The 25,217-nt window shown below is 44.4% G+C and overlaps 1 protein-coding gene across 9 annotated transcripts in view; it reads left to right on the top strand.

Annotated features, from left to right (window-relative positions):
* The window catches only part of LOC121541874 (latent-transforming growth factor beta-binding protein 3-like), a 52,849-nt gene extending 29,590 nt beyond the window's left edge, over nucleotides 1–23,259 (top strand). The window contains exons 2-29 of one of the 9 annotated variants that reach the window (XM_045208164.1): nucleotides 6,072–6,353; nucleotides 6,570–6,733; nucleotides 6,839–6,944; nucleotides 8,615–8,704; nucleotides 8,874–8,990; nucleotides 10,226–10,387; nucleotides 10,523–10,636; nucleotides 10,896–10,909; nucleotides 11,340–11,400; nucleotides 11,556–11,642; nucleotides 11,784–11,912; nucleotides 12,098–12,229; nucleotides 12,339–12,467; nucleotides 13,750–13,869; nucleotides 15,554–15,676; nucleotides 15,860–15,982; nucleotides 16,123–16,242; nucleotides 17,001–17,129; nucleotides 17,269–17,439; nucleotides 17,595–17,678; nucleotides 17,818–17,946; nucleotides 18,335–18,472; nucleotides 18,581–18,721; nucleotides 19,971–20,099; nucleotides 21,069–21,230; nucleotides 21,371–21,460; nucleotides 21,650–21,778; nucleotides 22,125–23,259. In XM_045208164.1, the coding sequence (XP_045064099.1) occupies nucleotides 6,072–6,353; nucleotides 6,570–6,733; nucleotides 6,839–6,944; nucleotides 8,615–8,704; nucleotides 8,874–8,990; nucleotides 10,226–10,387; nucleotides 10,523–10,636; nucleotides 10,896–10,909; nucleotides 11,340–11,400; nucleotides 11,556–11,642; nucleotides 11,784–11,912; nucleotides 12,098–12,229; nucleotides 12,339–12,467; nucleotides 13,750–13,869; nucleotides 15,554–15,676; nucleotides 15,860–15,982; nucleotides 16,123–16,242; nucleotides 17,001–17,129; nucleotides 17,269–17,439; nucleotides 17,595–17,678; nucleotides 17,818–17,946; nucleotides 18,335–18,472; nucleotides 18,581–18,721; nucleotides 19,971–20,099; nucleotides 21,069–21,230; nucleotides 21,371–21,460; nucleotides 21,650–21,778; nucleotides 22,125–22,300 (3,551 nt within the window). In that variant the 3' untranslated portion in view covers nucleotides 22,301–23,259. Of the gene's footprint in view, nucleotides 1–6,071; nucleotides 6,354–6,569; nucleotides 6,734–6,838; nucleotides 6,945–8,614; nucleotides 8,705–8,873; nucleotides 8,991–10,225; nucleotides 10,388–10,522; nucleotides 10,637–10,895; nucleotides 10,910–11,339; nucleotides 11,401–11,555; nucleotides 11,643–11,783; nucleotides 11,913–12,097; nucleotides 12,230–12,338; nucleotides 12,468–13,749; nucleotides 13,870–15,553; nucleotides 15,677–15,859; nucleotides 15,983–16,122; nucleotides 16,243–17,000; nucleotides 17,130–17,268; nucleotides 17,440–17,594; nucleotides 17,679–17,817; nucleotides 17,947–18,334; nucleotides 18,473–18,580; nucleotides 18,722–19,970; nucleotides 20,100–21,068; nucleotides 21,231–21,370; nucleotides 21,467–21,646; nucleotides 21,779–22,124 lie in introns of all 9 variants that reach the window. The other 8 variants (XM_045208161.1, XM_045208162.1, XM_045208160.1 and 5 more) reach the window with 8 other exon arrangements.
* The last annotated feature ends 1,958 nt before the right edge of the window (nucleotides 23,260–25,217 follow it).

The following is a 25,217-nucleotide window of genomic DNA, read 5'->3' as shown; positions in this document are numbered from 1 at the left end:
GACGTACCGATTCCATGGCATAGTGTTTATGAACTGATACGCAAAACGACACCGGATTCAAAACAAAATTCTTGCTACCAATATAATGTTATTTATATGGGGGATGCACCAATATAATGTAATTTATATGGGGGATGCAATCTTCCCAGCTCTGCAGATTTTGCTGCGAAGAGACAGAATCATTAGATCATTTGTTTTGGTACTGTCCATTTGTGGCTTGTTTTTGGTCACAGGTCCAGGAATGGCTGAAGGATTGCAATATTTACCTGGAGCTAACCCTGCAGATAGCACTACTGGGTGATCTGAAAAGTCATAGTCAATCGATCAATAATATAATAATACTTTTAGCAAAAATATTTATTTTCAATTTACAATCTGTAGAAACAATGAGAATAGAAAGGTTCAATATGGATGGTGTTAAGAGATAGATGGGAGGTGTTGAATGGAGCTGAAGGATGGGACTAATAACAACTAACAACAACTAATAACGGAAAGATAACTACTGTAGGGCATGCTGTGTCCATAATAAGTATATAGGTTAGAGGTTGAGAGCTTTTGTGAAGGAGAACAGTTGGAGAGATATGGCATATAGAAGCAAACTGGATCATGAAAATGATCGGAGAGGTTGAGGAAGTTCAGGAGTGAAAACAAACAAAATAGAATGATTGTAAAATTGACTGTGTCCATAAAATGTATATAGTATGTATAAGCTGGAAGTAGAGGCCTAAGCGTTGTTGTTCACTAGTTTACTCCAATTAGGGAAGGGGTGGTGGAGTTGGAAAGTAATAAAGGGAAATATATTTTTTAAAGGATATGTATGTATGTATGTATGTATATATATTTATATGTATGTACAGTGGGGAAAAAAAGTATTTAGTCAGCCACCAATTGTGCAAGTTCTCCCACTTAAAAAGATGAGAGAGGCCTGTAATTTTCATCATAGGTACACATCAACTATGACAGATAAATTGAGATTTTTTTTTCCAGAAAATCACATTGTAGGATTTTTTATGAATTTATTTGCAAATTATGGTGGAAAATAAGTATTTGGTCACCTACAAACAAGCAAGATTTCTGGCTCTCACAGACCTGTAACTTCTTCTTTAAGAGGCTCCTCTGTCCTCCACTCGTTACCTGTATTAATGGCACCTGTTTGAACTTGTTATCAGTATAAAAGACACCTGTCCACAACCTCAAACAGTCACACTCCAAACTCCACTATGGCCAAGACCAAAGAGCTGTCAAAGGACACCAGAAACAAAATTGTAGACCTGCACCAGGCTGGGAAGACTGAATCTGCAATAGGTAAGCAGCTTGGTTTGAAGAAATCAACTGTGGGAGCAATTATTAGGAAATGGAAGACATACAAGACCACTGATAATCTCCCGTGATCTGGGGCTCCACGCAAGATCTCACCCCGTGGGGTCAAAATGATCACAAGAACGGTGAGCAAAAATCCCAGAACCACACGGGGGGACCTAGTGAATGACCTGCAGAGAGCTGGGACCAAAGTAACAAAGCCTACCATCAGTAACACACTACGCCGCCAGGGACTCAAATCCTGCAGTGCCAGACGTGTCCCCCTGCTTAAGCCAGTACATGTCCAGGCCCGTCTGAAGTTTGCTAGAGTGCATTTGGATGATCCAGAAGAGGATTGGGAGAATGTCATATGGTCAGATGAAACCAAAATAGAACGTTTTGGTAAAAACTCAACTCGTCGTGTTTGGAGGACAAAGAATGCTGAGTTGCATCCAAAGAACACCATACCTACTGTGAAGTATGGGGGTGGAAACATCATGCTTTGGGGCTGTTTTTCTGCAAAGGGACCAGGACGACTGATCCGTGTAAAGGAAAGAATGAATGGGGCCATGTATCGTGAGATTTTGAGTGAAAACCTCCTTCCATCAGCAAGGGCATTGAAGATGAAACGTGGCTGGGTCTTTCAGCATGACAATGATCCCAAACACACCGCCCGGGCAACGAAGGAGTGGCTTCGTAAGAAGCATTTCAAGGTCCTGGAGTGGCCTAGCCAGTCTCCAGATCTCAACCCCATAGAACATCTTTGGAGGGAGTTGAAAGTCCGTGTTGCCCAGCGACAGCCCCAAAACATCACTGCTCTAGAGGAGATCTGCATGGAGGAATGGGCCAAAATACCAGCAACAGTGTGTGAAAACCTTGTGAAGACTTACAGAAAACGTTTGACCTGTGTCATTGCCAACAAAAGGTATATAACAAAGTATTGAGAAACTTTTGTTATTGACCAAATACTTATTTTCCACCATAATTTGCAAATAAATTCATAAAAAATCCTACAATGTGATTTTCTGGATTTTTTTCCCTCATTTTGTCTGTCATAGTTGACGTGTACCTATGATGAAAATTACAGGCCTCTCTCATCTTTTTAAGTGGGAGAACTTGCACAATTGGTGGCTGACTAAATACTTTTTTCCCCCACTGTATGTGTAAATGTATGTGTGTATATGTATATTTATATATATTTGCGAGAGAAAAAAAACATGGGGGATTGGAAGTGATGCAGACAATTACATTGATGGAAGTTACAATCTCAAATCAAATCAAATCAAACCAAATTTTATTGGTCACATACGCCGAATACAACAGGTGCAGACATTACAGTGAAATGCTTACTTACAGCCCTTAACCAACAGTGCATTTATTTTAAAAAAATAAAAGTAAAAATAAAACAACAACAAAAAAAGTGTTGAGAAAAAAAGAGCAGAAGTAAAATAAAATAACAGTAGGGAGGCTATATATACAGGGGGGTACCGGTGCAGAGTCAATGTGCGGGGGCACCGGCTAGTTGAGGTAGTTGAAGTAATATGTACATGTGGGTAGAGTTAAAGTGACTATGCATAAATAATTAACAGAGTAGCAGCAGCGTAAAAGGATGGGATGGGGGGGCAGTGCAAATAGTCCGGGTAGCCATGATTAGCTGTTCAGGAGTCTTATGGCTTGGGGGTAGAAGCTGTTGAGAAGTCTTTTGGACCTAGACTTGGCACTCCGGTACCGCTTGCCGTGCGGTAGCAGAGAGAACAGTCTATGACTAGGGTGGCTGGAGTCTTTGACAATTTTGAGGGCCTTCCTCTGACACCGCCTGGTATTGAGGTCCTGGATGGCAGGAAGCTTGGCCCCAGTGATGTACTGGGCCGTACGCACTACCCTCTGTAGTGCCTTGCGGTCGGAGGCCAAGCAGTTGCCATACCAGGCGGTGATGCAACCAGTCAGGATGCTCTCGATGGTGCAGCTGTAGAATTTTTTGAGGATCTGAGGACCCATGCCAAATCTTTTCAGTCTCCTGAGGGGGAATAGGCTTTGTCGTGCCCTCTTCACGACTGTCTTGGTGTGTTTGGACCATGATAGTTCGTTGGTGATGTGGACACCAAGGAACTTGAAGCTCTCAACCTGTTCCACTACAGCCCCTGCAATATTAAAGCTGATCTATCCCCCCAACATATATATATATTTTTTATATCATTCCCAGTACAAGCACACATCAAGAGATGTACTTGAAATGGCAGACGGCCCTGTGCTGCAGTCTTTGTTGTGAAGCCCAGTGCTGGGGTTATTTCTAAACATCAAAAAGAATGACTCAATCACCTGATTTTTGTTTAACCACAGCGAAGTACAGTCTGCTTCATGGCATGTGCACAACATTTTCTTGGAGACAGAGATATAATTTTGAGTACTATTACCTAAGGGCTTTGTTATTTCTTTCATAGAAGCCCTTCCAGTTGTTTGTATAGCGTGTGTGTGTGTGTGTGTGTGTGCGTGCGTGCGTGCGTGTGACTGCTGTGAGCTCCAGCTCCCTGTCAGAGGGTCTACTCTGCTCTCTCTGAGATAGCGTCTCAGCCAGACCGGCCCTCTCCCCAAGCCTTACCAGACTTTTCCTATGTTGTCTCTCCAGTCCCTGTGGGTTTAAGTTGTATAGTTGGGTTTGGATGGAGGTTACACCCCTGTCCTTTCTTTCTTTCATTCTTTCTCCCTCTCTTTCTCTGTCTTCTCTTCCTAATTGTCTATCCATCATAGATTGCTCCGCTTTCTCTCTCCCTCTCTCACTCTCTTTCCAGCTTTCTATACTGAGACAAAAAGTCAGCCAGGCACACAATAGATGTCTCTGCTCAGTACGAGGTTGGGAAGTCCTTCTCCAGCTGGATTACTCTCTGTGTTTTCCCCTGCTATCTTTGAGCCTCCCCACTAACCTGCTGCTGCATGTAGCGGTCTGCTCTGGGTTAAAGACCACTGTCACGGGTAATTATGGTGCAGGCTGCGTCAGAACAGCCCAGTCGACCCCGCTGCACATTTAAACAGAGGGATTTCTCCACTTGCTCTGTTCCTTGACTTTCATTGGTTTAAAGATAATAATAATAATAATAATAATAAGCCATTTAGCAGACGCTTTTATCCAAAGCGACTTACAGTCATGCGTGCACACATTCATGTCCCCGTTGTGTTAGAGGTCATCTAGTCCCGTTATTACACAGCGGCCTAGACTCCGAGGAAGTCCAGGCCTAATTGCTTCAGTGTGTGGTGCTCTGCTCTGCCGGGCGGGTAACACGAAGAGGCCTCCTCTCAACCACTGGGTGGGTCTCCGTCTCAGTCAGACATGCTGAGCCGTCTCTCTCTCTCGCTGGCTGGCTGGCTGGCTAACGCTGGCTGGCTGGCTGCCTGGCTGGCTGCCTGGCTGGCTGGCTGCCTGGCTGGCTGACTCACGCTGCCTGCATCCCTGTGATTCTGTTATGTTAGACTGCAGTGCAAGACATCCAAACCACTGAGCTTCAGCTTCTGATTTCATTTATGAACACAATATGGGACAGAGAGAGACTACAACATTTTGGGAATGATAAATTGTCAAAATGTCAATTTGTTACTGTTTATGTTATTTAGTGCAATTTATTGCACAATTTGTGCTATGACTATTCTAATATGTGTGTTATTAATGCACCAATCTTCCTGGGTATTATTTCTGCTGATTGTCTGTCTGGTTTGTATTCTGCCCCCACTGTTTCATCTGATTATCCTTTAGGGAGAAAAGGAGCTCCTAGAAAAGTAAACACAAAGGGAAACCTATGGAGCAGTATATATGGCATAGCAGAGCTCCTGTGGTTTCAAGTCTTTTCCGTATACCAGTAAAAAGCGGTCATTCGTATCAGTGTTCTGCTCTTCCCTAACCTAACGTACAGGCGTAAAAGATATGCCTGAAACTACATCCCCTACATCAGGGGTATTCAACTCTTACCCTACGAGCCTGCTGGTTTTCTGTTCTACCTCATAATGAATTGCACACACCTGGTGTTCCAGGTCTAATTCAGTCCCTGATTAGAGGGGAACAATTAAAAAATGCAGTGGAACTGCATACTGGGCTTAATGAGAAGAAAAAAACCTGTCGGGGGAGGTTGTCTTCTGCACTGTTCAACCAATCCAGTAAATGTGGACGAGGAGTTAAGATGGAGTGTCGCCTTGTTAACGGCTTAGTGCTAACCAAGATCCTTGGGACGTCCCTACCCTAAACCCTAACCTTAACACCAACCCTGACCCTGACCCTAACCTTAACCATAACACTTACCTAACCTTACCTTAACCCTTACCATAACCATTAGGAGGGGAGGGGGGGGGGTTGTTAACGTTCAAAAGTGGAAGTCGAGTCACAGGCTCTCTTTCCATTTCCCCTTAAAACCGGAACATCTAGCTCTGGCCTGCTCTCATCCATAGCCAGCTCCTGCTCCCTGCTGCTGATTGGCTGACGCAGCTTATTTGCGCATGGAGCTGATGTGATTTGACCGTGGCATTTAGTCCCGAAATCCAAAGTGACTCATACTGGAAGCTGCTGACATCAGGGTTTTGTTTTCTACTGGATCTATGTTCCTGCTGTAGTCCCAACTGTTCTCTGTTTAAAATAATGCTCCAAATGAATAAGGCCCGACAATACATGATGTTGATTGATTATGTTTGCCATGTGCTGTGTTTCTCCTCTCCTATACTACTCATGGCTTGGTGATGTGTTTTATTTTTTATTCAATAACAACACTTTTTCTCTCTCCATGCCTTTCTAGTTGTGTGTCCACTGACCTGTATGAATGGAGGGGTGTGCAGCTCGCGGACCCACTGCCTGTGCCCGCCAGGTTTCACTGGGCGGCTGTGCCAGTTCCCGCTACGGCAGATGCCCGAGGCCCAGGCGGCGCGGGGCAACAAGCAACCCGTCTACACGCTGTCAGTGCTGCCAGACGGCCAGAGCCAGGGAGAGCAGGCGGCCATGGGGCGACCACAGCTGGCACAGACCCACTCTGTGTTCACCCTTCCCCTGGCACAGGGGGCAGGACACCACTCATCAGAAGGTACCAATCATGTCAAACTGTTGCCACTGAAACCACAGCCATATTTCTGTATATTTCAATACCTGTGCTATTTAGAAGTTTATTTTGGGTGACATTATAAAGAACTGTAGTCATATTCATGTAATCTCCCATGTGTTTCTCTCTATCTTTTTTTCTTGGTGTCTCCCTTCTTTCTCCCCCCCTCCCCCCCCTATCTCTCTCTCTCTCTCTTTTCAGTGCAGTTCAATGTGCGTGTCCACCATACACATGACACATCCGTTGTCATCCGTCCTCTCGACCAATCGAATTCCAAGCCCCCTCATAAAACTGTGACACGCTTGACCCCTCAGACGCACAAACCCAGGGGGCGGTGCTTCCAGGAGACCACGCCCAAACAAGCTGTGAGTTACACCGCCCATCAACACAGTGATTATCACTTCACATTCAATTATCGCCATTTTGTGCATTTCCCTCTTTCTTTCTCTTTCTCATGCCATGTGCTTCAGTGTAGCAGTACCCCTCTTCCTGTACTGACCAACCAGGAGGACTGCTGTGGAAGTGTGGGGAACTCCTGGGGACAAAACAAATGTTATAAATGTCCCAAGCTACCGTGTGAGTACCAAATGCCTCAGAATGAACTTCTTGACTTGCTTAAGTGTGTGTGTGTGTGTGTGTGTGTGTGTGTGTGCACGCGCATGTGTGTGTGTCCTTTCTGAAATACTGGTGATCTGCCATTCTATCATTTGTGATCTTCTGTCCTCCATCTCTAACTTCATATCTGTCGTGTATCTTGATTATTATATGTCAAGGTGTGACAACTGAGTTTCCATTGTTTATAATTTGACTCCTTGGCAGATGTCTTATCTGGATCTCTCTGCTGTTATACGGATTAAGTCATTTGTTTACGGAGCCAAAAACGTCAACCGTCCCCGTCAATCATTCATTCCCAGCTCATGAAAAAATGTGCCTGCATTTTTTGTGTGTGTGTGTGTGTGTGTGTGTGTGTGTGTGTGTGTGTGTGTGCTCAAGTGAGTGAAGGAGAGGGAGAGCGAGGGAGAGCGAGGGAGAAGTACCCTGCAGTTACGTGTCTTCCCATGTGCCAGGCCAGTGGAATACTGTCATCAAATTTCAAGCTGCGCCCCACAAATCTCTTGCCCACTCCATTTTTCTATTACTCCATTCCTCAGTTGTGAGTCAGACAAAGAACCCTTTGTAAGAAAAGGATAGCTCTGGTTATTCTTTCAACTTGGGACAGCAGGATCCCTGTCTGGCGTGCTTCTCCTCTCTTTTCTAGGAACGTTGTAGGAACGTTGTAGGAACGTTGTATTGTTTGTATGACATGCCTTCTGTGTATGAACAGACAAAAGGGACTAGCGGAAAATATGATTCTGGACTTTTCTTGGGAAGCATTCACTTTTTAAAGTTGTACTTTTCTTACAATATATTTTTGAAATGTATTCTGGAAGGAAATGTTCCCACAGTTTCCGACAAGTTTTTTCTTGACATATTTCTGACTAGTGGAAAATGCACTCATCGACCACAGTTTTCTATCTTCATTTGATTCCTTTCTGTTAAGTTGCTATTTCCCAGATGAGGTGGAGTTTGGTGTGGTTGTTTTACCCCTGTTCTCTTTTATTTTCCCACTCTTAGTGCTCTCTTGCTCAGACTTGGATACCCGGAATCCAGAGAAGGCTGGTGGGAGGAGCTATAGGAGGACGGGCTCATTGTAATGGCTCGAATTGAATAAATGTAACGGTAGAAAAACACATCAAACATATGGAAACCACATTTATTTCATTCCATCCATTACAATGAGCCATCCCTCCTATAGCTCCTCCCACCAGCCTCCTCTGCCGTAAACTCTCAATCCCAGGCTCTGATCAATCTTGTGTCATCTATGCACACATATGTCCCATGGAATCATACACACTTACTGTTATGCTGCCTATGTTGACAGTGTGTCCAGACAAAACAAGGAACAGTTGAATGAGCTAGCTACTTAGTGTATGACTGCTATTAGAAACAGAGTAGGATAGTTCGGATGTAGGATGATGCTATTACTAATGGATTAGTCTTTCTTCTCAGATTCTCAGAGATTTATAGAATGTTCTACACAGTGTCTAATGAGCATTATAAACTGGGTGGTTCAAGCCCTGAATGCTGATTGGCTGACAGCCGTGGTATATCAGACCGTATACCACGTGTATGACAAAACATTTATTTATACCGCTCTAATTACGTTGATAACCCCCCCCCCCCCCCATTCCCTGCCTTACCCTCAGATGCTGGAGTGAAGCTGCAGACCATCATAGAGGACTATGGTTCCACCTGCCCTCTGGGCTACAAGAGACTCAACAGCACCCACTGTCAAGGTAACATTAATCAAGTTTTGTTTGGTACGTGCTACAGCTACTGCTTCACTGACAAGCCAATCCTCACTCTCTCCCCCCACTCTCTCTCCCCCCACTCTCTCTCCCCTCACTCTCTCTCCCCCCACTCTCTCTCCCCCCACTCTCTGTCCCCAACTCTCTCACCTGTAAGACATCAACGAGTGCACCATGCAGGGGGTGTGTCAGAAAGGGGAGTGCCTGAACACCCAGGGTAGTTTCCTGTGTGCCTGTAAGCCTGGCTTCACCCTGGACAGGACCAGATGTGTGGGTGAGACTCAGAACCTCTTCCAGACAGACCCGGGTCACAAACCACTTCTTATGCAAAACCTTAAGAAGCTTCTTAAGAAAAAAAAATGCAATTCCTCAAACACTTCTTAAGAACTCATGATTTTCTTAAGAACTTCTCAAAATCTTCTTAAGAACTTCTTAACTATCTTATTGGTGGTCCTCTGTAGCTCAATTGGTAGAGCATGGTGCTTGTAATGCCAGGGTAGTGGGTTCGATCCCCGGGACCACCCATACGTAAAAATGTATGCACACATGACTGTAAGTCGCTTTGGATAAAAGCGTCTGCTAAATGGCATATTATTATTATTATTATTATTATTATTATTATTATTATTATTATTATTATTATTAAAATGATTGTTACTAGGCAACCAATTTAGCTAGCGATCAAGCTAGCAATGGCAGTCATGTTAGCATATTTCGTACCGAGATTACTGTTCTAAAACATGTTCTTTGGTTTAAAATAATCAATACTGAAACTCTCAGATGACGTTTGTGAGTGAATTAAACATGTGCAATAGCTTCATTAGCATATTCTCTCACTGCCCTGAGTTTAAGACAAGGGTTTAGTTATCTTGGAATTAATAACTTTTTCAAGAACAATTCCAATAACTTTATTTTCAAGAATCTAATTTCTTCTTCACTTTTTGATTAAGGAAAAACATAAGAAATAATGCAATAACTTTTCCAAGAAACTTTTAGAGGAATAGCAACTTTGCTTAACTTTCTTCATAAGTCTATAGTTAAGGAAAAAATTGCAGTTAAGAAGAAATGTATTCTTAAGGTTTTGTGAATGTGGGCCCTGCTCTACACAGGACTTTGCATTCACACAGCACAGATATATCGTTTTCAGTAGCAGCAGCACTATTCACTTTATTCTCCTGTCTCCTCTCCTCTCATCTGGGGCTGGTTTAGAGACTGTGAAGTGTCTTTTTTTTTATTTGTTGGCAATCGAGAGGCTGAAATGTGTTTCACATCCAAAAAGCTGTCACCAAAGCAGACAGCTTAGCTTTGATGTCCCAATATTTAGTGTGCTGTTTTTACACATCCATTATTTCCATTATTTAAAATGCCACTCATCTGAAATGATAGAAATGTCATATGATTTTCCTCTCAATAAATAGCACTACACCGATTGACCTCTTTTGTCAGCCTAATGTCTTAACTCAGACCTCTGTTGTGTTTTGCTCTGTTCTGACTGATCCTGGCTGTCAGACTCTCCATCTCCAGTGGAGCAGGCTCAGTGTTTCCTCATGGCAACAGAGGCGGGTCGCTGTGAGCATGCCCTACCCACGCACCTGTCCCAGGAGATGTGCTGCTGCACCGTGGGCAAGGCCTGGGGCTCCAGCTGTGAGAGGTGTCCCCAAGACGGCACAGGTCAGTGGGATGCTAGAGGAGGAGAGTGGGGGTTTTCAGTATTTGACAGGTGATTTGACAGGTGATATGCTGTATGATTAGTGCTCATCTGATCCCCTATTTTTCCTTCTCTTTCCTCTCTTCCTGGTCCCCCAGCCTCCTTCAACAAGATCTGTCCAGCAGGGAAGGGCTACTTCCTCCATAGTGTCCGGGAGACAGTGGCGTTCCCTCCTCAGATCCACACCAGCCTGGAGCAGGAGCACAAGCAGGGTGAGTCAGTCACTGTGGCTTTCCCAAGACGTAGATGAAGGCAAGGCATGATTACCTTTGTCTGCCTGCCAACAGATGTACTACATTCTGGAGTCTCTAGTCACTTAGAAAGATGATATTGCTAAGCTTGTGAGAGCATGCTGTCAGGTTATTGGAGATTCCTCCATATTACTGTTACTTAAGAGTGCCTCAAATTCATAATCTGTGAATTACAATGCGTCATTATTCTGCATTTTGACCAGTGTGTTCTCTTTTTCAGAAGTCAAGCCCCCGGTAAGAAACTATTTTCCTTTAGACACCAGTCATTGTGGGAGAGAGTGTGTGTGTGTGCAGATCCTCTTACATTTGACAATTTATATATTTTTAGTCGTTTGGCAGACGCTCTTGTCCAGAGCGACATGCAGTAGTGAGTACATACATTTTCGCAGGGGCGCAACTTTGGTTTTAGAAGTGGGGGGGACATAAATATATTTTTTTTATCCAGTCGGATAAACACTCCAAACAGCCTACCCGACCGCTCGGAGGCTTCCGCATGGTCCTAAAGCACACTGTTGCCTCATTTTGAATCACATTCCAATTATAAAACTGGAGGCGACAAAAATGCTATTTCATAATGTGGGGGGGTGGCATGTCCCCCGTCCCCTGTGAAAGTTGCACCCCTGCATTTTCGTACTGGCCTGTGTCTCTGTGTCCTGTCCTGTAGGAGGGGCCTCCAGAGACAACTACACCTATGCAGCTGTCCACCCGCGGCCCTCGCGGCCCTGGTACGCCTCTCATTCCTTTATTATTTATTTATCTTGTATTAATCCAGAAAGTCCTATTGAGGTCAAGAGAGGCCTTTTACTAGGAAAACCTGGTGATATTCAGGGAGACATGGGGTATTGAGTGGGTCTGTCTGTTTCTTTGGTTGGTCCCACAGAGATCATCACCAAGCCTACCCCTCCGCCCATCATCAGGGTGAACCCAGACAGTGGCCCCCTGGAGGTGGCACAGACGCAGGTCTCACGTGAGTTCCACTACACAGTCCAATCAAAACCACCATCTCATGTTAACATTAAGAGCTGCAACGTTGTTGTCTCCATGATGTGGTGTACAGTCCAGAGATCAACCGTCTTAGGGTGATTGCTGTGTGCCCCCCTCCCCACAGCAGAGACAGACGAGTGCAGGTTGAGCAGGAACCTCTGTGGCCATGGGGAGTGTGTCAATGTGCACACTGGTTACAAGTGTGAATGCTACGCTGGCTACCGGCTCCACCCTCAGAGGAACGCCTGTGTGGGTAAGTCAAGGGACTGACAGAAGCATGTCCAAATGAATGGGAGGTATTTACTGGGCAAAATATTTTGACCAGAGCCATATAACGCACTCTATATCATAATAGTTCCATTGAACTTGCATGTCAATTCTCAAAAGGAGTTATAACCTCCCAATTCCCTAAACCTCCAAGTTACCCCTCTCTACCAGATGATGATGAGTGTGATGCTGAGCCATGTGGCCATGGAAGAGGCATCTGCATCAACACAGAAGGCTCCTACCGCTGCCGCTGTCTCCATGGCTACAAGCTCCTGGTGTATCATGGGAAACTCAGATGTATAGGTGATTGGTGTTGTGTGGGTTTATGTGTTTTTATTTTCTTTGTTTCTCCCTCTAGTCTTTACTTTGTCACTTGTGATTTCTCATTAGTGGGTTTTGGACTTATCTTTAGATGTGAATGAATGCTCCAAGCCGGACATCTGTGGGCAGGGGGGTCAGTGTGTTAACCTGCCAGGGTCCTACAAGTGTGATTGTCACAAAGGCTTCAGGAGCAAGTCCCAACGCCAGCCAGCCTGTGAAGGTAAGAACTGCTGCTGCCCTCATCTCTGGTCGTAGGGTGTATGTTTGTCTCCACATTTGTGTGTGCAGTGTACACTGAGTGCACAAAACATTAAGAATGCTCATTACATTACATAGACTGACCAGGCGAATCAAATCAAATCAAACTTGATTTGTCACATGTGCCGAATACAGGTGTAGACCTTACCGTGAAATGCTTACTTACAAGCCCTTAACCAACAATGAAGTTCAAGAAAGAGTTAAGAAAATATTTACCAAATAGACTAAAGTAAAAAAGTAACACAATAAAATAACAATAACGAGGTTATATACAGGGGGTACCGGTACTGAGTCAATGTGCGGGGGTACAGGTTAGTCGAGGTCATTGTCATTTGTGCATGTAGGTAGGGGTAAAGTGACTATGCATAGATAATAGATAGCGGGTAGCAGCAGTGTAAAAACAATGGAGGGGGGTGTCAATGTAAATAGTCCGGGTGGCCATTTGATTAATTGTTCAGCAGTCTTATGGCTTGGGGGTAGAACCTGTTAAGGAGCCTTTTGGTCCTAGACTTGGTGCTCCGGTACCGCTTGCCGTGCGGTAGCAGAGAGAACAGTTTATGACAATTGTTTGGGCTTTCCTCTGAAAGCCTTACGGTCAGATGCCGAGCAGTTGCCATACCAACCGGTCAGGATGCTCTCTGGTGCAGCTGTAGAACTTTTTGAGGATCTGGGGACCCATGCCAAATCTTTTCAGTCTCCTGATGGGGAAAAGGTGTTGTTGTGCCCTCTTCACGACTGTCTTGATGTGTTTGGACCATGATAGTTCGTTGGTGATGCGGACACCAAGGAACCTGAAACTCTCGACCCATTCCACTACAGCCCCGTCGATGTTAATGGGGGCCTGTTCGGCCCGCCTTTTCCTGTAGTCCACGATCAGCTCCTTTGTCTTGCTCACATTGAGGGAGAGGTTGTTGTCCTGGCACCACACTGCCAGGTCTCTGACCTCCTCCATATAGCCTGTCTCATCGGTGTCAGTGATCAGGCCTACCACTGTTCTGTCGTCAGCAAACTTAATGATGGTGTTGGAGTCGTGTTTGGCCACGCAGTCATAGGTGAACAGGGAGTACAGGAGGGGACTAAGCACGCACCCCTGAGGGGCCCCAGCGTTGAGGCTGTTCTGAGGGCAAAAAGGGAGGGGGGAGTTCCTAATATTTTGTACACTCAGTGTATGTGTGTCTACATTGGTTTAATAATGCTCTCGTGTTTATGAGTGGCTGTGTTTGTCTGGTGTATTCTCGTCTCAGATATAAATGAGTGTCTGGACCCCAGCAGCTGTCCCAATGAGCAGTGTGAGAACACCCCAGGATCCTATGAGTGTATACCCTGCTTACCTGGTCACCAGGCCCAGGGTGGGGTCTGTTACGGTGAGACCTACGTCTTAATAATAATAATATGCCATTTAGCAGACGCTTTTATCCAAAGCGACTTACATTCATGTGTGCATAAATTTTTACGTATGGGTGGTCCCGGGGATCGAACCCACTACCCTGGCATTACAAGCACCATGCTCTACCAATTAAGCTACATAGGACCACATGTGTCTTCATACACATGGATAAACACACACTAAAGAGAACAAACACACCAATCAACTCCCTTCATTACCTTTAACTGTCTATCTCTCTGTTGTTAGAACTTTTCTAACTTGAGACATTATGTTTGGGGATGTATTGCCACCTAGTGGCGTTACTGAATGGTAAATAGGATATTCTTATGGAAAAACTGTGACGGACAGTCAAATCAGCAAGTAGAATATTGATTCTGAACATTTAATATGTTGATCTTCCCCACTGTATTTTGTCTGAACCATGACATGGAAGGTATTCACTATTCAGAGCTGTGTGATGTAGAGAATGGACTTGATCAGTCATAGTCAGTAAATCAGCCAGAGGGAGTCTGCCCCAATGGGCACCAAGCCAGTCCAGTCAGTCAGGGTTGTCCACAGCTGGTATTCCTCTGTATAACTGACTGTGTTTCTATCCCCCCTTACTCCACCCCCTGCAACCTGCAACCAATGATTTATGTATACACTAGATGACTGAAAGGGGTCGCTGTGTTCAAGCCACTGTGCCTCCATCTTTTTTTTATAGCCTCCTCTATTTTGGAAGCTATAAAAATGCATGTATTAATGTCTACATTCATTTTTGTCACATGTATTATATTACAGACACCTTAAAGCATACTTTTAAATTATATTATCTGAGCAAAAAAAAAATTTTTTTAAGGAAAAAGTATATAAAAGCATTTTCCTATATTTTCATAATTCTTTGAGATTACTAATGTTACTGTCCACAATACAACAACAAACATACTTAAGTACAAGTAATTTTGTCTTTGAACCATTTAATTGAAATGCTTTAGAATTCAATTAGTTCCTGTGGTGTACTGCTCCTACTGGGGAGTGCCAATATGGCCGACCGATGGCTTCAAAGCCTCTCAATGGCCAATACATAGCATTAACAATCTAGGGTTTATATACAGTGAGTATACCAAACATTAGGAACATCTTCCTAATATTGAGTTGCACCCCCCCGTTTGCCTTCAGAACAGCCTCAATTTGTCAGGGAATGGACTCTACAAGGTGTCAAAAGCATTCCACAGGGATGCTGGCCCATGTTGACTCCAATGCTTCCCACAGTTATGTCAAGTTGGCTGGATGGCCTTTGGGTGGTGGACCATTCTTGATACACATGGGAAACTGTTGAGCGTGAAAAACCCAGCAGCGTTGCAGTTCTTGACACAAACCGGTGCGCCTGGCACTTACTACCATACCCCGTTCAAAGGCACTTCAATATTTTGTCTTGCCCTTTCACCCTCCGAATGGTACACATACACAATCCATGTTTCAATTGTCTCAAGGCTTAGAAATCATTTTTTAACCTGTCTCCTCCCCTTCATCTACATTGATTTAAGTGGATTTAACAAGTCACATCAATGAGGGATCATAGCTTTCAACTGGATTCACCTGGTCAGTCTATGTCATGGAAAGAGCATATTTTGTATACTCAGTGTAAATCATTGTCTACAACCCCTCTACCTTTCCACTAGATGTCAATGAATGCCAGAAGCGTGGGGTGTGTCCCAACGGGCGCTGTGAGAACCTCCCAGGAACATACCGCTGCCTCTGTAACGAAGGCTTCCTCCCAGCTGCAGACAGCAAAGGCTGCAGAGGTCAGTGCACTCATTAATGTTTAATAGAATATCTCTTGGTGCTGCACATACACCATTTATATGCTTGCAGACTTGCAGTGGTGTAGTGGTTACCAGTATTTCTTAATAATATTGAACAAAGAAAACTAATGGGTATACAGGTTCTATTGACAGGCTGCATGTGTCTCCTTCTCTCCCTTCCAGACATTGACGAGTGTGAGGATGACAGACTGTGTGCCAACGGGCGCTGTGTCAACACAGAGGGCTCCTTCCAGTGTCATTGCTACCCAGGATACCAGCGCACTCAGGAGGGCAGCCATTGTGAAGGCAGGAGCTACTTCTTATTAATCACATCACTATAGCTTCATGGACATGTTAACAATGTTTTTATGAGTAACATGTCCACTGTATAGAGCTGGTGATCAAACACACAGTTGCCGTTTGATTGTGGTCTTTTCCTCCCTCAGATATAAATGAATGTGAGCGTCCCTCTAACTGCCAGAGGGGGCGCTGTATCAACAGCATGGGCTCCTACCGCTGTGAATGTCAGAAGGGCTACATGCTTGTCGGAGGGAGGCGGTGCCAAGGTCAGTCAGTCTCCACCCTCTCTATGAGTTTGGCATTTCAGGGAAATAAAAGTTATACTGTCAACCATTCTGGCAGTGGAGCTCTGTAATTAGTCGAAAATGTCATAAGTCAAGCTTAATGGTCCAATGCAGCCATTTTTATCTCAATATCAAATAATTTCTGGGTAACAATTAAGTACCTTACTGTGATTGTTTTAAATTAAAATGTTAAAAAATAAACAAATAACTTATTGAGAGCATTTTCTCAAGCAAGAACTTTGAGAGTGGTTTGAGTGGGGAGGGGGAAACTGACAATTAGCTGTTATTAGCAGAGAGGTTTGGAACTCTCTTTCTTATTGGTCTATTAATTTAGTGAATGGTGATGTCACCATGGAAGGCCAAAACTCCCTCCCACCAAAACAGGCTGATATTTCATGCAGTCTTTTCAAACAGCTCTTACACTAAAAGGGCATTATCATCATTTTTACAATTTCACAGTATTATTCGAACCTCCTATTGTGGAAATATATATAAAACACAGGAAAATAGTGTTTTAGACTGCACTGGGCCTTTAATGGAAGTCATGATGATAGTAACACATTCTCCTTCCCTCTCCCTCACCCTCTCCCTCTCCCTCACCCTCCCCCTCTCCCCCTCTCTCCCTCTCCCTCACCCTCCCCCTCTCTCCCTCCCTCTCCCCCTCTCTCCCTCTCCCCCTCTCTCCCTCTCCCCCTCCATCTCTCTCCCTCTCTCTCTCCCTCTCCCTCCCACCCACCCAGACATAGATGAGTGTGTGGCAGACTGGGGTCTGTGCCAGCCTCATGGTGTGTGTGAGAACAGACAGGGCTCCTACGTGTGTGTGTGCAAAGACGGCTTCATCCTGTCTGAGGATAAGCAAAGCTGTGAGGGTAAGATTACTGATATCATCTCAGCCCTCTCTTTATGTAGCTATATTCTGCATGCACACACACAAACACACACACACACACACACACACACACAAACACACACACAACAATCTATTTCCTCTCTTCCCCCTCCATCCAGAGATTGAGGTGGATGTGGAGGATAAGAAGGAGTGTTACCTGAACCTGGATGACACAGTGTTCTGTGACAGTGTCCTGGCCACCAACGTCACCAAGCAGGAATGCTGCTGCTCCATCGGCGTGGGCTGGGGGGACCACTGTGAGATCTACCCCTGCCCCGTCTACCACTCATGTACGTACCTCAGGCCCAACAACGCACACACACACACACACTAGTTTACCAAGCCTCTGAGCCATCAAGTGGGCTGGGGATCTGTTCAGTTACTTGCACTGTTCAATGTCACTCATTGATTACTAAAGTAAGCTGGTTGTTTTTCCTCCAACTAGCTGAGTTCCATTCCCTGTGTCCAGTGGGCCGAGGTTTCTACCATGAGGAGGGAGTAACTGAGTACGGCCTGTCTGTCCACAGAGGTGAGTAGCTACACAACCTCAGCCCAACTACGGTAGGTTTGCTGTTATCTGATTTACAGCATTCATTTACATGGCAGGATTTGTTTTCAGGTGAAGTTTGTTTGTGTTGAGTTCATTGCTCCTGTCTCTCTGTGTACAGATATCGATGAGTGTGTGCTCTTCTCCAATGAGATTTGTAAGGAGGGCCGCTGTATGAACACACAACCTGGCTATGAATGTTACTGCCAACAGGGCTTCTACTACGACAGCAACCTATTGGAGTGCATCGGTAACCACCGAGCCCCACCTCACTCAGGCCTGCACCAAAACACACCTCTGTATTATTACACATTATAAACTGGGTTGTTCGAGCCCTGAATGCTGATTGGCTGACAGCTGTGGTATATCAGACCGTATACCAGGGGTATAACAAAACATTTATTTTCACTGCTCTAATTATGTTGGTATCCAGTTTATAATAGCAATAAGGTACCTCGGGGGTTTGTGGTATATAGCCAATATACGACGGCTAAGGGCTGTATCTAGGCACGCCGCGTTGCGTCGTGCATAAGAACAGCCCTTAGCTGTGGTATATTGGCCATATACCACACCCCCTCGGGCCTTATTGCTTAATTAATACACATCAGATGATCCCATTTAATGTATCTCCTCCTCAGATGTGAATGAGTGCCACGATGAGTCTCTGTGTACCAACGGTCAGTGTAAGAACACCAGAGGCTCCTTCTACTGCACCTGTAACTCTCCCTGGACCCCTGATGCTTCCAAGAAGAAGTGTGTGATCCCCACTGTGGCAGGTGAGCCCTCTACTGTCTATGTTCTATCCACACACAGGGAGGTACAGTACAGTACAGGCCAGAGAGCAGGACGTGTGTTAAGTCTGCGGTGTGTTTTTGTTGCTGCAGGTGTGGATGAGTGCCAGGACCCATTGAACTGTAAGAGTGGCCACTGTGTGGACACCCCTGGGTCTTACTACTGCATCTGCTCTACCCCCTGGATCCTGGCCACCGACCGCAACAGTTGTGTGACCCCAGAGGAGCAGGCTGGTGAGTGGAGGAGAGGAGACTAAGAGGGGATGAGGTGGGCTCTGGAATCTCAGGATGGATGACTTGGAGGTGGTGGTGGTGGTGGTGGTGTGAGAGGGGCTGGGTAGTGTAGTTCACAGTGGGTTGGTTCTCAGTGGTGGCTCTGTGTATGGGCGAGGGAGGTTGAATGAAATAATGTTTTTTAATGTTAGTTCCAGTCTAACACTACTAATCAGCCAGACCTGCCTTTCCAGCCTCACCCGCTCTTACATTCACATAACTTCATATCTGTCACATAGATCAGAGGTTCACAAACTGGACGCCTGGGGGTCCGCGGAGGTACTGCAGGGCATCCACGGCCAGATCTAAAAAAAAATATATATATTTTTTTAACATTTCCTTTTTTTTGTATAAATATTGCTAGCAACAAAAGATTAAACAAATTTGTCCAAGGGGTCTGTGGAAGAAGTTTAGATGGTGCAATGCAATACAATGTAATATTATTCATCTATAATATACCCTTAGACGCACAACAGGGCCTGGGAGGCTCACAGGGATCCACAGTACTCCATCAATCATCCAGTTTGCAACTCAATACTTCTTGTATTCCCTAAAAATGTTGTTTTGAACATAAATGCACTGTCATTTAAGCTTTAAAACTGCAAAATTGTCTGTCTGCCCCATGTGAAAATGTGTAGAGTTGCAGGAAATTAGCTTTAAAACTGAAACATTTTCTCTCTGCCTATGGCAAAATGTGTAGAGTTGCAGGAAATTAGCTTTAAAATGTTCTCTCTGATGCAAAGAGTGGGGCCTTTAAAATGTTATTTCCCAGGGCCTGAGACTTGGTTAGTCCGGCCATTCACTGCAGCTGTCATAGTAACACTCCTTGTATGCTATTTCTATCGCACTCCAAAGTCAGAGTTGTGTTCTGCTTTTGTGGGATGAATTTGCTATCACAAAATGGGTCCCCGGATCCAAAATGTTTGGGAGCCCCTGATCATACTGTAGATAGATCAGAGATAAACTCAAACACAACCCTGGTCCTATGCTATAGCCACTAATGGGCCGTGTTCATTGTGAGGATCCTCAACCGATCAATAGACACCCAAACACTCTGGTGCGTGCGCTCAGGAAGCAGTGTAACGTAGTGATCTGCCTGCAGGCCTGTTCAACGTCACATTACATTAAGAGCTGTCCCCAGGCTGGTGTCTGTCCCTCCGTCCGTAGGTTGTGTAACCCATGTCTGTGGTGTCTGTGGTGCCCCTTGCAGATATCAATGAGTGCCAGGACCCCTCGTACTGTAAGAATGGGAGGTGTGTGAACACGCCCGGCTCCTTTCACTGTATATGTACCCAGCCACTCACCTTCAGCGCAGCGCTCAAACAGTGCGTCTATGACGGTGGGTATAACCAATCGGCGCTCAGCTCACCTGAGCCTGACCAATCAGTGCTCAGCTCACCTGAGTTTTGGCTTACCTGTACACCTGCCACTCCTGCTACTCTTTTTAACTCCTCCCCCTTTGAGCCCCCGTTCCCCAATACTGACTCCATGCACAGGCTCAGCACTCCCCCTCTTGCTTGTTTCCATAGAAACACACTCAGTTTAGTGAGGGAGATCCTGAGACCTGAGATGGTCAATGTGATCTCAGTTCTATAGGTCCAGTGTGATCCTGTTGCACATTTCTCAGTTTCCGTTTATGTGGTTGCCCCACTAAGCTTGCATAGTCACCGGAAAACACTTCATTACTTCATCCTTCATTGTGTGCATGTGAGACGCAGTGAGAGAGTGTAAGTAAAATGGAGCCAAGTGATATTGCTTGTGGCATTTTCTGCACCTTTCTCCAAAGCATCGTTTCTCCTTTTAACCAAACTGTTGACTGTTGCGATACATTTGATGCTGTAAAACTTGTATACGATGTTGTGACATTACTCTTGCGATTGTGTTACTTTCTTTGCATATACTTGTTGTAAAGTCTCACAAGTTTGCATTGACAATCCAGCTTTTACTTTATTGTGTCTGTGTGGTTTTTATGGCGCCATCCTTGTGTGTGATGTGTGACTGTAAATGAATGTGCAGAGGAGCGGTCTGGCATAGCTCTGAGCCCTACCACCTCAAGCTAGACCTCATTGCTTATTCATATCTACCTGCTGACTGTTAACATGCTGAGCAATTACTTGGTTAATCATAGAGGTCATTATAAGTGGCAGGATCTGGCCTGCTTGCATAATGCAGGAGCAAAGATTGGCTTTTTGATTTGATGGAATAATCCTTAATATTCCTCTCTCTCTCTCTCTCTCTCGCTCTCTCGCTCTCTCGCTCTATCACTATCTTTCTCTCGCTCCCTTTCCCCCCTCTCTTCCTACCTCAGACCGCACGGCGGCCCATAAGGACGTGTGTTTCCTGCAGGTGGATGAGGATCTGATCTGCAGCCAACCCAGAAATGGCCTGGTGTTCACCTACTCTGAGTGCTGCTGTCACTATGGCCGTGGCTGGGGCCCTGAGTGTAGGACCTGCCCCCAAAGAAACTCAGGTGGGCACCAGCACTCAGTCATTCTTTCACTTGTTTTTAGTTTCTGGTCTGCTGGGCATTCCAGTATTAGTCCGTATCAGCAGAAATAGTCTAATACTAATAACTTAATTAAGTTTATCTTAATTCTTCCTCTCGTTCAGTGATCTTTAACCGGCTGTGTGACATGCACTTGGAGACAGAGTCTGATGGTGAGGGAGATTTCCTGGCAGCTTTCGCCAACTACAACCCAGGTATTGGTAAGGCCTGTAATATATTTTATTATACTCTGAATTTGGTTATAAATTCACCTCAGAGCACAAACTCTACCGTCACACCACTTGAATAATATTTTCTCTCCCTCTCTCCTGTCTCTCTGTCTCTCTGTCTCTCTCTCTGTCTGTCTGTCTGTCTGTCTGTCTGTGTGTGTTTTGGCTCAGAAGGGGACAGTTCAGAAGAGGACTCAGATGAGTGTAGTTGTGCCAATGGGCGTTGTGTGCGTTCCTACTTGAGCACTATGTGTGATTGTAACACAGGCTTTAGGCTGGACCACTCCCGCACCCGCTGCACCGGTATGTTGACAATTCACCTGTTCTGCCTGTCTGCTTCCCTTAAACTTTGGGTTAGATTAGAGTGAAGGTGACTGCTTGAATTTCAGTCATCTCAATCTTTAGGTGGATATCAATTGGATGCTTATCAATTCTGCAAACAGAAGTGTCTCTGTATAATTTGTAGCTGTTGTCCTTTGTTCAAGTGTTTTGACCGACAATGCCTGAAATCTAATTTAGAATTTTGGAATGTTGATTTTATATGTAAAGAGATGTGCAGCCAGAGATGGCAAGCTCTCTGTTTTGTTTCAAACCATCTCCCCTCTCTCTCTCTCTCTCTCTCTCTCTCTCTCTCTCTCTCTCTTTTCAGATATTGATGAGTGTGCTGAACCAGGGGTCCGAGTTAATCCATGCAAGAATGCCCGCTGTGTCAACACCATAGGTTCATTCAAGTGCTACTGCAAAAATGGCTTTGTCCCTGCACGAAGGCCTAACATGTGTGTACCAGGCACCAAGGCCCAAAATGTCCGTACCAGGGCTCTATAACAGCTTTATCTCTGTCAAACATACACAAATACACACGTAACCCCTCTGTCTTATAAATTCAGTATTCAGTGTGTGCCTGTCTGTCCTTGAAGTGTCCCTCGAAAATGTTGTGGTGTCTTCAAAGGGCTTGTTTGAAATGTTTGAAATGTACAAAATGTGTTGTTGTTGTCGGCTCCTCCTTCACTGAAATGAGATGCAGCATAGGCCTCCAGTTTGGCTCTGAACAACAGTTGTCCCCTTATACCTAGTTCAGTTAATGATTTGGGGGAAAAATACAGACAAAGGTAACATATTCATTAATTTTTTATGTATTTTTGTAATTATTATTATGATTTTTATATGTTTGTGTTCATTGACTGTTAAACTTGTGTTTTGTTTATTTGTTGAGTTGTGTCCTTGTTGCATTGATCTTATACATCCATGAATCTTAAGCCCTCCTGCAGTTTGATGAGGAGGTTCCTCCCTTCCTCCCACTCCCTTCCTGTGTGTCTGAATGCCTGTATGAGTAGCAGACCATTATCGTCCATTTTTTATCGGCCTCTGTCTCTGTCCTCCTCCATTGTCTAGTTTTGTACAGTATGTAAAGTGGAGATTACTTTGTTGCCTGTTAGCTCAGTGCATATCATGCTCCTGTAATTATCTGTTTTATGGGATGTTTTGGAAAGAGATTATACTTCATTGTAAAGCCATTAAGCGCCTTTTAGATTTTCAACAAGTGCATATTGAATACAATAGAAGCTGACTAAAGGTAAAGGGGTAAGAGGTCGTATTCAGACCTAACTCGTGGATTCAGAGGGAATCCTCAGGAGTACGGTGGTAAATCGACCCCAAAGTAAATGCAATGGCATGTTTAGTGACTTCTCTTAACAAAATGACAGTTTGTTTGTCTATGCATTGTTAGGAACCAAAGAGGCTTTTGAGCGAAAAAATAAATAAACAGGAGAAGTCAACCACCCAAATGTGTGTTTGTGAGTGTATTCTTTATAAAGCGTGTTTGTTCATTCTTTGGGATTAGAGGTCTTTCCCGTCCATATCCTGTTCTGTCCATGAGAAGAAAATCAACAGAGACTAATGCAGTATAGAACAGGTTGCTTCATAAATAAATAACATATTAAATGTACACTTAGTGAGATGATTAAGATAAGAGCCTCTGGCAAGCAAATAAATTATAATCAAAATATAAATATAATCTATTTAATATTCATTGTCATTGATTGGTGTGAAATTCTCCCTCTATTAAGACCTCTGGCTGTGAAACTCTGATACAGAGTATACCATCAAAGAGCAAATATCTGACAGAGATGTATTCAACTGATGAAGAAAGCAGTGGTGTAAAGTACTTAAGTAAAAATACTACTTAAGTAGTTTTTTGGGATATCTGTATATTACTATTTACATTTTTGACAACTTTTACTTTTACTTCACAACATTCCTAAAGAAAATAATGTACTTTGTACTCCATACATTTTCCCTGACACCCAAAAGTACTCGTTACATTTTGAATACTTAGCAGGACATGAAAATGGTCAAATTCATGCACTTATCAAGAGAATATTCCTGGTCATCCCTACTGCCTCTAATCTGGCGGACTCACTAAACACACATGCTTCGTTTGTAAATGATGTCTGAGTGTTGGAGTGTGCCCCTGGCTCTCCGTAAATAATAAAAATGCTAATACAAATGGTCCAATCTGGTTTGCTTAATATAAGGAATTTGAAATGATTTACAGTGGGGGAAAAAAGTATTTAGTCAGCCACCAATTTTGCAAGTTCTCCCACTTAAAAAGATGAGAGAGGCCTGTAATATTCATCATAGGTACACGTCAACTATGACAGACAAAATGAGAAAAAAAAATCCAGAAAATCACATTGTAGGATTTTTAATGAATTTATTTGCAAATTATGGTGGAAAATAAGTATTTGGTCAATAACAAAAGTTTCTCAATACTTTGTTATATACCCTTTGTTGGCAATGACACAGGTCAAACGTTTTCTGTAAGTCTTCACAAGGTTTTCACACACTGTTGCTGGTATTTTGGCCCATTCCTCCATGCAGATCTCCTCTAGAGCAGTGATGTTTTGGGGGCTGTCGCTGGGCAACACAGACTTTCAACTCCCTCCAAAGATTTTCTATGGGGTTGAGATCAGGAGACTGGCTAGGCCACTCCAGGACCTTGAAATGCTTCTTACGAAGCCACTCCTTCATTGCCCGGGCGGTGTGTTTGGGATCATTGTCATGCTGAAAGACCCAGCCACGTTTCATCTTCAATGCCCTTGCTGATGGAAGGAGGTTTTCACTCAAAATCTCAGGATACATGGCCCCATTCATTCGTTCCTTTACACGGATCAGTCGTCCTGGTCCCTTTGCAGAAAAACAGCCCCAAAGCATGATGTTTCCACCCCCATACTTCACAGTAGGTATGGTGTTCTTTGGATGCAACTCAGCATTCTTTGTCCTCCAAACACGACGAGTTGAGTTTTTACCAAAAAGTTATATTTTGGTTTCATCTGACCATATGACATTCTCCCAATCCTCTTCTGGATCATCCAAATGCACTCTAGCAAACTTCAGACAGCCCTGGACATGTACTGGCTTAAGCAGGCGGCCACGTCTTGCACTGCAGGATTTGAGTCCCTGGCGGCGTAGTGTGTTACTGATGGTAGGCTTTGTTACTTTGGTCCCAGCTCTCTGCAGGTCATTCACTAGGTCCCCCCGTGTGGTTCTGGGATTTTTGCTCACCGTTCTTGTGATCATTTTGACCCCACAGGGTGAGATCTTGCGTGGAGCCCCAGATCGAGGGAGATTATCAGTGGTCTTGTATGTCTTCCATTTCCTAATAATTGCTCCCACAGTTGATTTCTTCAAACCAAGCTGCTTACCTATTGCAGATTCAGTCTTCCCAGCCTGGTGCAGGTCT

Source organism: Coregonus clupeaformis, chromosome 27 (assembly GCF_020615455.1).
Source record: "Coregonus clupeaformis isolate EN_2021a chromosome 27, ASM2061545v1, whole genome shotgun sequence".
Taxonomy (NCBI): domain Eukaryota; kingdom Metazoa; phylum Chordata; class Actinopteri; order Salmoniformes; family Salmonidae; genus Coregonus; species Coregonus clupeaformis.
The sequence above is the reverse complement of the archived record's forward strand: the minus strand, read 5'-3'. Positions and strand labels throughout refer to the sequence as shown.